Source organism: Cucurbita pepo, chromosome LG14 (genome assembly GCF_002806865.2).
Source record: "Cucurbita pepo subsp. pepo cultivar mu-cu-16 chromosome LG14, ASM280686v2, whole genome shotgun sequence".
In the NCBI taxonomy this organism is placed as follows: Eukaryota; Viridiplantae; Streptophyta; class Magnoliopsida; order Cucurbitales; family Cucurbitaceae; genus Cucurbita; species Cucurbita pepo.
The window spans coordinates 6,407,617-6,425,440 of NC_036651.1; the positions used below are offsets into that span (position 1 = coordinate 6,407,617).

Sequence of the window (17,824 nt, forward strand, 5' to 3'; positions counted from 1 at the left end):
GCTTAGAGTTCGAGACAAGGGGCCTAGTATTCCTCAAGGTGGCACCTATGAAAGGTGTCTGGAGGTTCGGACGTACGGGCAAGTTAAGTCCTAAATTCATTGGATCATTCGAGATTCTCGAGTAGGTCGGTCTAGTAGCGTATAAGTTGGCCCTACCTCCCGCCCTCTCAGGAGTTTCCGNGTGAAAGAAAGAGTAAGACTACATGGAGTTCCAGCATCTATATTGTCAGATCGGGACCCACGCTTTACGCCAGCGTTCTAGCTCAGACTTTAAAAAGCGCTGGGTACCCGCCTCAACTTTAGTACCGCCTTCCACCACAAAACAGATAGACAAACGGAGTGTTTAAACCAAATTCTAGAGGACATGTTACGCGCTTGCGTACTAGATTTTAAGGGAAGTTGGGATTCCATACTCCACCTCATGGAATTCTCGTATAATAACAACTTCCAAGCCACTATTGGTATGACACCGTTTGAGGCCTTGTATGGGAAACGGTGTAGGTCTCCACTATGTTGGGACGAAGTAGGCGAAAGAGAGTTAGTAGGACTCGAGCTGGTTCGACTCACCAATGAGGCTATTCAGAAAAATTCGAGCGAGGATGTGTACTGCTAAAAGTCGACAGAAAAGCTACGCCAATGTAAGGCGTAGAAGCTTAGAGTTCGAGACAAGGGGCCTAGTATTCCTCAAGGTGGCACCTATGAAAGGTGTCTGGAGGTTCGGACGTACGGGCAAGTTAAGTCCTAAATTCATTGGATCATTCGAGATTCTCGAGTAGGTCGGTCTAGTAGCGTATAAGTTGGCCCTACCTCCCGCCCTCTCAGGAGTTTCCGATGTATTTCACGTGTCGATGCTGAGGAAGTACATTACGAACCCTATCCACGTAATAGACTATGAACCACTCCAACTCAATGAAGATCTGAGTTACGAGGAAAAAAAAACCAATAAGAATCTTAACAAGAGAAGTAAAAGCGTTACGCAACAGAAACGTTGTGTTCGTTAAGGTGTTGTGGCGAAATCACCACACCAAAGAGGCCACGTGGGAGAGTGAGGTCGAAATAAGTGAAAAATTCTCCGAACTAGTACAAGAGTTGGGACTTTCGAGGATGAAAGTTCTTTTTAGGGGTAGATAATGTGACGCCCCGTTAGGTTTAATATATATATATATATATGAAAGTGTGTATTAAAATAAAAATAACAAAATAAAGAAAAGAAAAAAAAAACTGACCACCTCCTTTCATCTCTCCCTCCTATAATTGAGAGATGTGTCATACAATAATGGAGAGATCCCGAAGGAAGGCAGATAATGGAGAGATGGTAGACAGAGGAAGAGAGATGTCATTTGAAAAGATTAGTCAGATTTTTTTTATTTTTTATTATTATTTTTTTTGTATAAATTATCTATCATCGCCAGAGTCCATTAAAATTGATCAGAGAAAAAAAGAAAATGGATAAGAAGGAGAGGAAGATAGGGAAAAGAAAAATTTGAAAACATATTCAAATAAAAAAAATCTAAAAATATAATTAAAATATGAGACAGAGAAGGAAAAGAGAAGAGAGAAAGATTGCAAAACGGATCAAATTAAAAAAAAAAATACCAAATTTGGAAAACATAATCAAAAGAGATTTTCACATAAAAAAAACAATGGAAAGAGAGGAAGATTAGATTTGGAAATAGTAAAGCCAAATAAAATCTGGGGAGGTAGAATTAAACCTCTTGAAATAAACTACTTAACCGAATGAAACTAATTAGAAGAACTAAATTTAAAGCTTAAAATAATTAGATATGGGAGTAGAGTTGAAAGGCTAAACAAAATTAGAGTTAAAAGAAAGAAAGAAAAAAAACAAAAAAAAACAAAAGAGAGAGGATTTTAGGAAAGAAAAGAAAGTTAGAACCGTTTGAAAATGATAATTACCGTTCATATGACAAGTACTGTAAATAGAATTAAAATATGACATACAAGAGAAATAAGTGAGAGAAGAAGATATGAGAAATTTTTATATTTATATCGATATAACATTAAATGTTAATTATCCAACCCACTTGAAATATTCATAATATTGACATATTATTAATTCAAGTTTTAAGTTTTATTATCCTATATAATTTAGAAATAATAAAAACATGGAATTCGATTTTTATTGAGACTGTTTAGAGCCGTTTTTCACATGGTTAGTTGGATTATTAATTAAAATGTGACATACTAACAAAAGGCGACGAACGATGCGATAGGAAGCAAACCTCGGCAATATTTGGTGTAGTTCTCGAGAAACGGGAGCTTACGTAAATAAATTAGGGAATTCTTCGGCTAAGGCCAACCAGGTAAGTGGTCTTACTATAGGATAGGCTAAAAATTGTATGAGTTACGATGATTTATGAACTATGTCGTACAATGCGGTATATGAGTTATGATGATGTATGAGTTATGATGATGTGTGAGTTACAATACTTTGTGCCAATATGATGAGTATGATGATTGCGTGACGTTTACCTTAATATGATGATGTCATTGAGCATGCTATATGATGATGAGTGCCATATTGCATCATGTCGTTAGATCGACATAGGACACAACCCTAAGAGCGTGAAAATGATATTAATATAAATATCCACGAGTATGTGTTACCTAGAGTAACAAAGAGATGAGACTAGAGGGTTGTGTCAGAAGAGACATTATGATGGATTTAGAGGGACCTCATGCATATTGTATGTTCATAAGCATAGGGCTACTTCCCCTAGAGATGATGAGTGCGGACGTGCACCATATGATGAGTGCGAATGCGCACAGGTGCGAACGCACACAGATGAGGGTGTTCATGAGGCGCATGACACTATGGGGTTCCGCTAACCTCCGAACGTCGTTAAAGATTAGCTTGACCAGAGGGTCCAGGGGGTGTGCGAGCGCCCTGGGGATTCACACTCGCACGTGTGAGTCGTGTGTAGGGAAGTACTACACATCCAATTTGTTCGAGACTGGAGGCCACCCCTAAGATGAATAGAGCTAGGTCCCTAAATCATGATTGCATGTGTTTGCATTTGCACGGCCCCTATAGTGGGGTCACTTACTGAGTATTCTTTGAAATACTAAGGCCGTGTGCCACATCATTTTTTAGGTAAAGGCAAGACGCACTTGTACGGAGGACGGCGGCATCGCGAGCAGAGACTGTGGCACGTGCATAGGGTAGACTCATATTTAAATTATTAGTTTTAAGTTAGAATAGGTTGTTTTGCATTCCATTGTTTTAAATTATTTTGTATTTGTTTTTATTTTCTCTAAATTTTAGTATTTGATATTTAAACACGTAAAACCATGACTGTGTTTTCCAGAGAAGAAGTTGTTTTAAGCACTTTTGAAGTTTACGTTATAAATGATGTTCATGTAAGAGCTATATTTCCGCTTTATAGATGAGCATGACACGTTAGTGGCGATTCTAGATATGTGGAAATTTAGGGTCGTTACACCTCGACTTATCTACCTCATTCAGCATCGCAAGGCCCTAGTTGTGGCTCAATGGCTCCATGACTCAAATTCAGCTTATCCCGCTCGGGTCTTATATTTGGACCCCATTTTCTATGTTTTGGACCCTCCCACGGCTAACTTTGACCTTATTTAAGGCATTTAAGGTTAGTATGAGCCATTTTTCTTAGTTTTAAATTAAATTAATTAAGAATTCGACTTTTACTAAGGCTATTGAGCGAATTTTGCAAATAGATGAAGTCTCGTCATAAGTGAGAAAGAACTCGAAGGACGAAAGAAAACTAAGTTGAAAAGAGAACGTCGGCTAAAACCATCCAAGTAAGTGACCTTACTATCAGCTCGGTCGGAAGACATTTCTTATGTCTTGTAGCACGTGCCAAGTTGTCCATGCACATGTCATGTAAGTTGATATGATGCGTTATGATGATGCAATATGATGTGATGATGTTATGATATGTTATGATGATGACGACATATTATGATATGATGACATGAGATGTATGATGATTGATATAATATGATGTCATCTCATGTTACGATGATTTTCATGTATGAGACATTATATTACATGTATGATGTGACATGTCACAACATGTATTATTATAAGGAGTTTTACGAGGCACAACCTCTGAGTCATGTTATGATGATAACTGTACGAATGTTTAAGCATGCATGTTACCTAGAGTTAAATGTAAAGGAAGTGTGGGGTTGTGCTGATCGAATGGTTTAAGATGAAAACTATAAGGGACTTCATGTATATTGTATATTCATTTACATCGGGATACTTCATTTTTTATGATGATTACATACGTGTACACTATGATGATGATTATCTTCATCATGCCTTGCATGGTATTTAAGGGTTTATTGTACCTCTAGACGTCCAGCTATAGCCAACTAGCTCGACCATGCAGGCCCAGGGGGTGTGCGAGCAAACTTGGATGAGCCCACACTCGCACGTGTGGTCGCGTGTATAGGGAAGTATTACACCTCAAATTTTTTCGTACAGGAGGTCACCTCTATGATTGTTTTCAATGATAGGTTTTTGATCATTAGTGCATGTGTTTGTAGTTTCCTTAACACCAATAGTGGGGTCACTTACTGAGTATTTCTTAAAATACTCAACTCAAAGTGGTACTTTTATATTTAAGGTAAAGGCAAGACAGCTCTGTACAGTTGACAAAGACATCACATCTAAAAACCATGAAACTTGCATAGGGTAGTTGCGTTTATTTTAGTAGATCATATGTTAGTACAGGGCATTGTTAATTTAACATTTTTGTTAGTTTCTTTTTTGTTTATTTAAATATTTCTTTTATATTGTTATAGGATCCTTTCTTGAATGTATAAATCCATGACATCGTTTTACGAAGTTATTTTAAATGAAGGTTTTCTGCATAAAAAAGTTAGGTAGCGACTTTAGGTTAGTAGAAAACTAGAGTCGTTATAGTTAGTATCAGAACTCTAGATTATAGATTCTATAGACTAGCTTACATGTTTTGTAGACCAAATTTGATGAATTTGAACCTTCCTCGCAACCGGCCATATCCAAAATAGTCTCTGATAACCTGATTTGTAGACCAAATTTTCAAAAGAACGTGCTAAAACAAGCAAAACCCAACACAGCCCATATGCTTCTTTTACTGTATCATTCTAATACCACCAAAATCGGGCTCCTAACATGGTGTATCATCCTAATACCACCAAAATCGGACTCCTAACATGGTGCTTCCCATTAGACCATGCAAGTCTCCCAAACACAGCCCCTCGATGATAATCATTTGGAACCCTCTTCAACACAACTGTGAAGCTCTTCTCTTCACCGGTTCTAGTGAACTTCAAAGTATTTGGCTCTACTGAAACTGAAACTCTTGGTGGTGCCTTGACGTTAGCAACATATGTGCCTGGACTTCCCACATTCTTCACTCTTCTTTTGATCTTCACTACCTCTGATGTCAGATTATCTATCGTGATTGATGGGTAGTTCAAATCTGTTACTTTGAATTTCTTTGAACAAACAAATGAAGTATCATTGGAAAATAGCTTCATTTGTGTTTTGTTGTAGCCTCGAGCACATAGAAAGTTCAAATAGTCTTCGATGGAGAGGTCGTAAACAAGGCCTGGATTCGCTGCTTTGTTTGGATTGACATGGCCTGCACCATATGCAAATGAGTTTGCTTTCTCCTTTCCTGAGTTTAGTATTGGATTTAAGTCATTGGCTTTGGTTCTAGCTGCCAAACAAAAACCATTAGTGTTTCGAGATTTAAGTCAAATATTCCTTATGTAAATACAATAAATAATCTCTTACTATTCATGGTTTGAAAATAAACTAGTTTAATTAGTCCTTGAGTTTTATAATGATGGAAGAATTTTAAGCACCGAACCTGTAGTCATGATTGCAGATTTCATAATCGCTGGACTCCATTTTGGATAAAGGGTTTTGAGAAGGCCAACGATACCAGAAATATGAGGGCATGACATAGAAGTGCCAGATAATATATTAAATGGAACCCGCCGTTTATCAAAAGACAAATGAGTTGGTGATGTTTCTTCTGTAAATGCAGCTAATATATTCACACCTGGTGCAGTTATATCAGGCTGCAAATCAAAAAGAAAAACGAAAAAACACAACAATTTGTAATGATTGGCAATTGGCACATTAAACTTTGTATTAAAAAGTTACTCAACACACCGTCTTTAACCAACCTTGAGTATTGAGGGCTCAATTATATTGGGACCTCTTGACGAAAATCTACCCATAACTGGTGCTGGTTTGACTCCTAATTCTGTCCTCACACGAGTCATGTAAGCCATTGGAGTTCTGATTCAACCACACAACTTGACATATGAGTTATAACTTTAGTGCTACTTCAACTTCCTTCAACTTTTAAATTTGTGTTTAATAAGTCATAACTTTAAGTGTTTAAAAAGTCAATAAAACTTTTAATTTTGTTGTCTATACATAAAATTTTATAAGATGTCAAAATGACCCTTACCATATTTTTTAAATTTTTAAAAAAATTGTACAAAATTGAAAATCTAGAGACTCCTCCAATCATTTTTAAATTGAGTGATGAAATCGATACCAACCGAAAAATTTAAAACAAAACATAATGAAAGTTCATAAATAAATGGGGTAGTCGAATAAGATGGAATATTTACTTGGTAGAGTTGATATATTGGTAGACTAATTCACCATCAACGTAGTTTATATTGGAAGCGGGAAGTAAGTGTGCATCAACCTCAAGTCGATCCCCATCTTCCTCGTCATTAGCAAGAATCATCCCAACAGCACCGGCTTGAGCAGCCACGTAACCTTTTTCCACATTTGTAATGTCCCCACTAAGGCAAACCACAATTTTCTCTTCTACTTTTTTAGGATCAAGAGACCCTTCAAGACATAATACGCTACAAGATCACAATAAAATTTGTTTAATATCATGTGGTTATTGTGGTTTTTTTTTTCCTTGAATCTTGAAACATACACTGTAAGAAAATACTCACGCCTCGATATCAGAGACATTGTTGTTTTTTGCATCTAAAGCACGTATCAATGGATAAAACTTCTGAACTGGCAATATTTTATTAGAAATACTTTCACCCTGGTGTTGACAATCGAAGATCATTAAAGATAACAAAATCATGGTATATATATCATTTAATATCCTGAGGAAATTCAAAATTTGATATCAAATTAATTTATATATTTATATGTTTGAGGCATGAATTTATATAAACAACATTAAGCACATAACTATCTAGTGTTAACAAGTGTAAATAGGTATCCAATAAATGTCAGGTACAAACCTGTTAGTTAAATTAAAGTGTTTGTGTTTCCTAAAAAAGTACCTTAATGTGTCTCTTATCTCCGAGCGCCACGTAAGTGGTAAAAAGCCTGTCAGTGGTGCTAGCTCCTACGGTTATCAACCATGGTGCGACATTTGCAACCGTGCCTGGAGATGGTCCTGAGTTTCCAGCAGAACAAACGACAGTGATGCCGTTCTTTACTGCATGGAAAGATGCTATAGCTATTGGATCATCATGAAATTCTAGAGGACTTCCACCTAGTGAAATAGACAGAACATCAACTCCATCACTAATGGCAGCTTCAAAGCCAGCCAGAACGTCGGAGTCAAAGCACCCACCAACTTTCACACGAGGCCAACATACTTTATAAGCGGCAACAAGGGCTTTAGGGGAGCCTCCTTTTGCAGTACCATTACCATTCCCAAATATGTTTGCTCTTGAAACAAAATGGCCTCCAGCCGTGGATAAAGTGTGTGTTCCATGCCCTTGATCGTCTCTTGCTGTTGCGTAGCTTGAGTTGAGAGGCCCCACGATGGATGCATACCCTTTGTTGAAATACCTTGCCCCAATCAGCTTTCTGAATTTAAAAGCTTTAATTTCACTTCAAGGTCACTCGTAAGCATACAAGCATTGGATACAACAACTTGCTAGAACACAAATACTATAAGGATAGATATATTATAATTTTTATATAAGAAGAAAATTCAAAATTCAATGAGCTTATACATTTATATTCTTAATAACATATAAATGTTGGATTAATATTCATAACAATAGTGTCAGAGCGTGTTTATTTTGCTAATAAAAGTGTCTAATTTGTGGTTAACTTATTAGTAAAATGAAAGTGTTCGTATTTCTTAGCCGAAAATAATTAAATAGAGGTGAAGTAACAATAAGAGATTTTAGGTTAGAGACCTGTTGCAACTAAAGTTGGAGCCACCTTCACAACTTCCTTTCCATCTTTTTGGGATAGGTCCATATCCTTCATCACTGAAGCTCTTTGATTCGGGCCAAACGCCTGTATTAATACCAATTACAAGAAGAGGTATCCAAATTATTACAAAAGCGGTCGAATGTTCAAGAACTTATAAGAGGAAAACAAACGAACCTGTGTCAAGGTTGCCAATGATTGTAGATTCACCAAAATTTGCAAGATTCCAAAGAGAGTTTGGAGGAAGTTCACCATTATTTTCAACTCCAAGAAAACTCCACGAATTTGTTGCATGCAGTTCTCTTCCTTTGTTTTCATGAACTGATACCACACTTGGATGTTCTAAAAAAGAAATGAGAAAAATATCATCATTATTAAATAGAAAAAAACGAGTCTTGCTTGATAACTGTTTATTATTTTTTTTTTTTTTTAAAGTAATCTTTAAACCATACTTTCAAACAATGAGTTCCCTTGTTTTTTTTATTTACTGTTTAAATGTTTTCAAAATTCATGCCAAATTCAATTGTTTCCATAAAAATATAAGAAACCCAATAATTTGGGAGAAACAATTTAGCTTTCAAAAACAAAATCATTATCATAGCTCAGATAAATTATTTTACTTGCTATATCTTCTGCAACTTTGTGATCAAGAACTGCTGCAAAACCATTGATATGTCTATTGTATGAGTAAAAGATTGCTTCTTTAGCTGCTTCATTGCTGTACTTGGAAACAAAACATAAGATTGTAAATGAAGAGTGAGAGTTCAACAAATCTGCATTACATTACATGATTTGGACGTAAAAGCTTCACCTTCCTAACACAGATCCAAGTAAATTGTAGTGGGTTTGGGTTGCAAGTTGAAGATCAACGGCAGAAGGATTCAACCCATGAGAATGTGATCCCAAATAAACAATATAAGACTGCAAAAAAAAAAAAAAAAAATCGAGGGTCTAATAACGCATTTGATATAAACATTAAAAAGCATTTATAAGTGATCAACGACTAACCTTCTTGAGTGCAATGGTGGATGTTTGGAAAAGAGCAAAAAGAAAGAAAGAGAGAAGTAAAGGAGGAAGATTAAAAGCTTCCATTTCTTTTTGGTCTCAAAATAATGGTTCCTTCCGATACTTATCAGTGTTTTGAAGTTCATGGTATGTTGAAAAACTTGTTAGGATAATTATGGTAAGTGAAAATTTTGATGGAATCAAGAAGGGATGTTATCAAATTTGAGCAGGGAATAAATATGGTATACGTTTATGTCCCATTTGACAACACCTTCCAAATTAGATAAAGCTTTTTAAGTAATGGAATCTTTATAAGTCCTTTTGTTCGGTTCGAGTCCCTTAATGGTGTGGGATCTCACCAATCAATTTGTTCGGGGTCAGCATCTAATTCTGATACTATTTGTAACAACTAAGTCAACCACTAGTACATATTGTCCGTTTTGGCCTGTTACGTATCGTCGTCAATAGTAGAGGTTTCCACAGCCTTTTAAGAAATGTTTCGTTCCCATCTCTAACTGATATTGGATCACACAGTTTTAAACTACCTTAAATGACCTAAAAAGTTCATGGAAAAAAGTACATTTTTTTTGTTCATGAGTTTTCAAGCTCGATATTATTAAGGTCTTAGGTTTGAATTTAGTAAAATGTTAGTCCATTCCTTGTTGTCATTGTTGTCGTCGTCCTTGTAGTTGTCGTTGTTGTTGTCGTCCTTGTTGTTTAGGGTTTAGGGTATAGGGTTTTTATTTTTCCTTTTTTTATTTTCTATTGTTTGTTATTTTTCCAACTCCTTGATATTATTAATTCCGTTTTTATTTTATAATTTTTGTTTTCTTTTCACAACTACACAATTTTATTTATTTTCAATTAATTAATTAAAAATTGAAATTTTAGAATAATAATGTGAAAATACATTTCATAATCTGATTTGTAAACAATTTCATTTTTATTTTATTTTTATTTTAGTTTTTTCTCATCTATACAAGACTATTTATTTTCAACTACTTAATTGAAAATTAACTAATTAATTAAAAATTGAGAGTTAAAATAATAATAGAAGGAATATATTTCATAACCTAGAATAACATTTTTTTTCTTTTTTCTAATAAAGCTTTGATAATATCAATTTCATTTTTTTATTTCATAGTATTTCTTTTTTCTTACCTACATAATCCTTTATTTTCAACTAATCAATTGAAAATTAATACTTCAAAAAAAATTATATGAGAAAATTAATTCTTTAAAATAAAATACAAGAGGTATTTAAAATTGTGGTTATCAAATATTTTATTAAAAAAACAATGTATTTTTTTTAATTATAGACATATAAAATTTCATGTCATTTCGAGGTCACTTTGGTCATAAGCTAGTGGTACATAATTAATAGGGACATTTTAGTCATTTTACACCTACCTTTGGTTTAGTACATTATCATAGTCTAGCGGTCACCAAAATTTCATAAATAACCTTATCATGTCACATTCATTCTTCTCCTAAAATTTTATGAACAACGGAACTCATTTAGTAGGTTTGTTGTTCAGGTGCTTCATTGAAATCAATGTTCACGTGGATACTAAGATTGACAAACTTACTCAACCTCAATCCCAAGATCCTCAGTTTTTTTCATGATGATTGTCTTCTTCCATCAACTAGATCAATAGTTCTACTAGTTTACTGCATTACATTGTCGTCCAAGTCAAATTCAAACTTAGCTAAAGGTTTAATAACCGACATCTTTGCCAATACATCCTCAAAGTTTCATTTTAACCATTGTCCTGTGACTCTAACAGAAAGGCACAAACTTTTTTTTTTCAACTCCAAGAAGGAAGCTTAACAAAATTCTCTTCTAAAAATTTGTATCCTAAATTCGAGTACTTTTCTCTTACCTCATCTCCTGGGATCTCTTTCATATACGGGTTTCATCTCTTATCTCCTGGGATCTCTTTCATATACGGGTTTCATCTCAGTATTTTGACGAAGGCCATCTCTTTCTTGCGAAACCTTTCAACTTGCAGATTAAGAATTTTCTAGACTTCCCTTTGTAACTTAAGTCCTTGTTAATTTGACAAGGTTCATAGTTCATTTACGTGAATGAAGTCTGTCAGGTAGTAGTAGTCTACATGCCATCGAACTTTCCGCTAATTTGTCTCCAAAATTTTATTTAAACTAGGATCCTTATATTATGTTTCCAATGATCGATGTCTAGATGCATCTAGTTATCTTTCTACTTGACCATTAATGTTGGTGCAACTCAAGGATATGACGGATAAAGCCCTTACCCAATAAGCCTTGTAATTACGTCTCAAGTTCCTTTAATTATATTGATGTCATGCTATAAAGGCTTTGGAGACGGGGTATTCTTGGTAGGTCTTCTGAAAATACGTTCACGAACTCAGTGTGTTTCATCAAACTTACAATCTTAACCAAAGAGGCCTAGAGGCAGACTTAAAAAGAAACAAGAATCCAATAATAACAAGGTTGAAAAACATAGGAGTAACTTAGAACATGAAGAAGACGGAGTTGATAAGGGACCCAACAAAGTTGACATTACAAAGAAAAGTGCAGATATTCTAACCAAGGAGGTGGGTTAAACATTGCAGATATGCCGGAGTTGGTCTAAGTAAACGTATTCTTGAGCTTAATGCGCAAAAACAATGAGGGATTAGCTCAAGGAGTACTAAAAAAAGGTGCTAATGGTAGTGGACTTCCGCAGGTAATGAAAAACTTAAAAACTGAAGTCCATTTCTTTGAAATCCCACTGTAGTAATACCAATAAAAAGAGAAAATGAGAGACCCAAAGTACTGAGAAAATGATTTGTAACTGTGAAGCTATAAGGTATCATACCCTAAGGATTACGAAATAACGAAAAAGTAAAAGTGGCGGAGATGCGAGGGAAAAACTTTTGTTTAACATTTTCGGAAAGACCACCTATTTGTTCGTTTACCAGGTTTGGCACGAAGCCGGAGTAGGTCTAAGTGAAGAATCTTTAGTAAGGTTAAGTTTCACGAGAATATGAGTCATAAAGACATTTATCAACTTAGAGCAATGTTAGGAATTTCGTTAGTGCTATATTAAGAGCAAGAGCAATGTTAGTAATCACAACTTTTACCTGTTTTAATGAAAGTTTAAATAATTTGTTATACTCGTATGTTCTATTCAAGCAAGTTGTTCATTATCATGGGAGAGAAGAACTTTGAACAAAAATAAAAAATAAAAATTCATTTATGGACTTAATACAAGCTCAACTCGACCCAACTAATGTGCTTCTTTTACTGCCTCTCTAATGTCACAAAAATCGGACTACTAACACGATGCTTCCTATCAGACCACACTAGTTTTCCAAACATATGTCCTTTAGTTTGATTATTTGGCACTCTCCTCAACACAACTTTGAAATTCTTCTCTTCACCAATTTTGGTGAACTTCAAAGTACTTGGGTCTACCGAAATCGAAACTCCTATCGGTGACTCGATTTGAGCAATATACGTGCCTGGACTTCCCACATTTTTTACTCTTCTTTTGATCTCTATTGGATCTGATTTCAAATTATTCATCGAGATTGATGGGTAGTTCAAATCTGTTATTTTGAATGAATTTGAACAAACAAATGAAGTATCATTAGAGAATAGTTTCATTTGTGTTTTATTGTAGCCACGGGCACTTAAGAAGTTCAAATAGTCTTGGGTTGAAAGGTCGTAAACAAGGCCAGGATTTGCGGCTTTGTTTGGTTGGACATGGCCGGCACCATATGCCAATGGGTCTGCTTTCTCCTTTTCTGAGCTTAGTATTGGATTTAAGTCATTGGCTTCGGTTTCAACTGCCAAACAAAACCATTAGCTTTCGAGATTTAAGTCATCATGCAAATCCCATAGCAAATGCATCTTACTATTAATTGTTTGGAAATACACTTTGACATAGTACTAGTTTAACTAGTCCTTCAACTATTAAAATGATTAAAGAATTTTGCATAATGAACCTGTGGTCATGATTGCAAATCTGATAGCTACGGAATTCCATTGGGGATAAAGGGTTTTTAGAAGGCTAACGATTCCAGAAATGTGGGGGCATGACATGGAAGTTCCCGATAATACATTATATAGAACCCGACGTTTATCAAAAGGTGAACCAGTTGGTGATGCTTCATCAAAGAAAGCCGCTAGTATATTCACACCTGGTGCTGTTATATCAGGCTAGAAATTGGGGAAAAAAAAAACTATACTTCAAATTTTGTGACGGTTAGCAGTTGACACATTGAAGTTTATACTATAAAATTAATCAACACAGATCTTAACCAATCTTGAGTATTGAGGGCTCAACTCGGTTGGGACCTCTTGACGAGAATGAAGCCATAATTGGTGTTGGTTTGATTCCCAATTCAGTCTTCACGCGAGTTATGTAAGCCATTGGAGTTCTAATTCAACCACAAAACGTGATTTATAAGTTACAACTTTTGAGTCTAATAAATTTTTTAACTTAAAAAATATGTTTAAAAGCTTCTAAATTTATGTTTATTAGATCATAAAGTTTAAAAGAGTTCGGGAATAAGATGGAGCACTTACATAGTAGACTGGATGTATTGATTGATTAATTTACCATTGGTATAACTTATATGTGAAGCTGGAAGTATGTGTGGAGTAGGAAAAAGTTCATCACCACTTTCCTTGTCATTAACAATAATCATCCCAACGGCACCTGCTTGAGCTGCCTCATAATTTTTGTCCACTTCTAAATCGTTCAAATTATGGCAAACTACAATTTTTTCTTTTACCTTTTCAGAATCAAGAGACCCCATACTACATATTTCGCTGCAAGATCACAATAAATTTTGCTTAATATTTATTATATGACCATTATTACTTTGTTCTTATTATGACGTGGAAACATGTCGATTAAATTATACAAAATACATATTTCAACTATGTTCTTACATTTTCAAAAGTTTTATCGTTTATTTCCATGGCTAACATTATTTACACCTTTACAATAGAAAATTCCTTAAGGCTAGTTTTTTTTTTTAATCTATTTCAAAATTTAAGTGTTAATCTTAAAGACTAGGACATGATTTAATGTATCCAAAATTTAAATAAATTTTGTATAATTTAAATAAAAATATACTTACGGGTCGTTACTAGAGACATTGTTGGATTTTGAACATAAACATAGTATAAAATTATAAATTCAATTGATATGAAAAAATTTATATGCGCAATGCAATTTACTATGTTAAAAAATGGTTCGATACTTATCTAAATATTTGTATAAATAGTGTCAAGTACATAACTTCATAGTACTAACAAGTGTCGGATAAAGTACCTTGAAGTGCCTCTTGTCTCCCAACACCACGTAACTTGTAAAAAGCCTGTCAACTGTGCTAGCTCCCACAGTTATCATCTATGGTGCGACATTTGAGACCGTGCCTGCAAATGGTCCTGAATTTCCAGCAGAGCAGACAACAGTGATGTTGTTCTTCACTGCATGGAAGGACCCTATAGCTATTAGATCTTCAGAAAATTCTTGAATATCTCCACCCAGTGAAACCGACAGAACGTCAACTCCATCACTAATGGCAGCTTCAAAGCCAGCTAGAATATCGGCCATAAAACAATCACTACCCCCATTGGAGGCCAACATATTCTATAGGCGGCAACATGGGCTTTAGGGGAACCCCTTTTGCAATGCCATAACCATTCCCAAACTGCTTACTCCTTGAACGAAATTGCCTCCAGCCGTAGATAAGGTGTGTATTCCATGCCCATTATGGTCCCTTGTTGTATCATAGCTTGAATTCGGAGGTCTAGGTTTCCTAATGGATATATGTCCTATGTTGAAATATTGTGCTCCAATCAACTTCCTTCATTTAAAATCTATAATTTTACATCTACATCACACGTATCAATACAAGCGTTTGGTACAATGAATAGCTAGAACACAAACACGAGAAGGACAGATCTGTTATCATTTTTATATAAGAAGAAAATTTAAAAGTCGATTAGTTTATGCATTTGTATGCTTAAAAAGACTAAGTTAAATGATAAGTTTAGTTCTTCAATTTTTTTTTTTTTTGTATTTATATATATATATATATATATATATATATATATATATATATATATATATATATAAACTAAAATCATGCTTAATAGGTTTTACTATTGTATCAATTTTATTCTTCAACCTTAAAAAATATCTTAAAGTCCTTAAACTTTCGACAAACAATAAATCTTGAAATTTCAATTTTGTGTCTAATAGATCATTGACGCATTTAAGGTTTATTTCAAATTTAGGAACCTACTCAACAATAAATTGAATATTTAGAGTTCTATTAGACATAAAATTTAGTTTTATATCCAACGGATCAATCAATTCTTAAATATCTTAATATGTCTAAAACCTATGAGACACAAAATTAAATGCTTCCGACCTATTACAAATCTTAAAAGATTTTTAAACACATTAATTAAAGTTCAAATATAATACTTTTTAAGGTTAAGATATCTTAAACATAAATCTGAAAGTTTAGGAACTGTTGTTGTGATTTAACAAAGAAAGTGAATTTGATGTAATTTTGCTCTAAAAATATATGCATTTATGTGGCTATTTAGTATTGGTAACAATGATTCCATATGCATCTAATAAATATTAAATTAATATTCACTTTGAACAACTTGTGTCACGTTTTTCATCTATTATACTATCAAAAGTGTCAAATACGTGCTTAGCACATTAGTCAAATGAAGGTGTGTATTTCTTAACGTAAAAGTATTAAATAGAGGTAAAGTAACACTAAGAGATTTGATTTGAGGGACCTGTTGCAAAGAAAGTTGGAACCACCTTCACAACTTCCTTTCCATCTTGTTGGAATAGGTCCATATCCTTCTCACTAAAGCTCTTTGATTCTGGCCAAACACCGGTATTGATCCCAATTACAAGAAGGTACCCAAATTATTACAAAAGCGGTCGAAATGTCTAAGAACTGTTGAGAGGGGAAAAAGTCTGACTTGTGTCAATGTTGCCAATGATTGTAGATTCACCAAATCTTGAAAGGTTCCAAAGTGAGTCGGAAGGAATTCCACCATCATTCTCAACTCCAAAAAAGTTTCATGATCGTGTTGTATGCAGTTTTAGTCCTTTGTTTTCATATACTGATATCACATCAGGATGCTCTAAAATGATAAAAACACCATCATTATTAATTTAGAAAAATGAGTCTCCCTCCGTGACTATTTGACTTTTGAAAATCTAGTCTCTAAATACTACTCCCAGCCTACATACTTTTGGAAACTAAAAAAAGTAGTATGATTTTACTAAGAAAGAAAATCAACAATTAAGAATGAACGAGAATGATTTTACTAAGAAAGAAAATCATTATCAAATAATTAAAATGGATGAATCATTTTACTTGCTATATCTTTGGCAACTTTTTTATCAAGAAGAGCTGCAAAACCATTGATATTTCTATTGTATGAGTAAAAGATTGCTTGCTTAACTGCTTCATTGATGTACTTGGAATTAGAAACAAAAACATAAGAAGGTAAATCAAGAGTGGGAGTTCAATAAATCTGAACTACATTATTTGAAACTAAAAGCTTCACCTTCCTAATACGGATCCAAGTAGATTGTAGTGGATTTGTATTCCAAGATGGAGATCAAAAGCAGAAGGATTCAACTCATGTGAATGTGATCCCAAATAAACAATATAAGACTGCACAACATAAACAAAACGTTTCAATGTCTAAAACCCAGTTGATATAAACATTAAAATGCATTTATAAGTGATGATTGAGTACCCTTCTTGTCTGCCATGGTGGGTGTTTGCAAAAGAGCAAAAAGGAAGAAGGGAGAAAGATTGAAGCCCTCCATTTCTTGTTCTCTCAAAATAATTGTGTTTGTTAGAATGGTATACTCTTTGTTCCTTGGTGCCTTTTATAATGGTGGTCAATGTTTTATGATTGGACTCAAATTTGGAGTTTCATTTTTATGTATAGAAAAGTGATGATGGTAAGAAAATGAAAATGATTTAATAACACACTCCTCCAAAAGCCTAGAATTCAAGAAAGAAATATATTAGACTTAAGAGTAGAAAATTAAGATGATATGGTTGTTAGTTTTTTAGAATTAGCTAAAGGAAGCTAATCTATCTCAACTCCATGTTAGCTAACTAAGAATGGACCCAAAGGACCAAATTAATTATAACTACACAATTGAAAAAAATCATATTAATTTCATGTTGATTTAGATTTGAATTTAATTTCATGAAATCAACATTTTAAGCCTAGATTTGATTGAATAGGCTAGTGTAGAGTAAAAACATATTATTTTTCTAATGATTTGATATACATGCATATTACTTTATACTTTTTTGTTATTTTTAGTTTTGTAACATCTAAAATTTAAAATGGGTTACCTATGAGATGATAATTGATATAATTTGAACTTCACTTCCCTTATTATCAATATCTTTGGAAAGTCAAAAGAACTGTTGAGGTATAGTTCTTCACGAAATGTGGCATGAGACATGTGTCGGTTGTGGGAGTCGAACATCCAAGCAAGAGATTAGAACAATCCAATTCATCCTAGGAGATTGAAACACTTCTCGACCTTCTGTG

The 17,824-nt window shown here is 34.2% G+C and overlaps 1 protein-coding gene and 1 pseudogene across 1 annotated transcript; both read right to left on the reverse strand.

The window, feature by feature from the left end:
* Positions 1–5,090: 5,090 nt before the first annotated feature.
* On the reverse strand, positions 5,091–9,307 carry LOC111810766 (subtilisin-like protease SBT5.4). Its single transcript, XM_023697544.1, has 11 exons — positions 9,224–9,307; positions 9,027–9,136; positions 8,836–8,933; positions 8,393–8,557; positions 8,200–8,302; positions 7,327–7,861; positions 6,982–7,079; positions 6,640–6,885; positions 6,184–6,298; positions 5,862–6,075; positions 5,091–5,708 (listed from the first exon to the last, which is right to left on the reverse strand). Exons 1-11 carry the CDS (start codon positions 9,305–9,307, stop codon positions 5,167–5,169), a joined length of 2,310 nt encoding a protein of 769 aa, XP_023553312.1. The 3' UTR covers positions 5,091–5,166.
* A 3,180-nt stretch (positions 9,308–12,487) lies between these two features.
* Positions 12,488–17,109, reverse strand: LOC111810473 (annotated as a pseudogene).
* Positions 17,110–17,824: the final 715 nt, after the last annotated feature.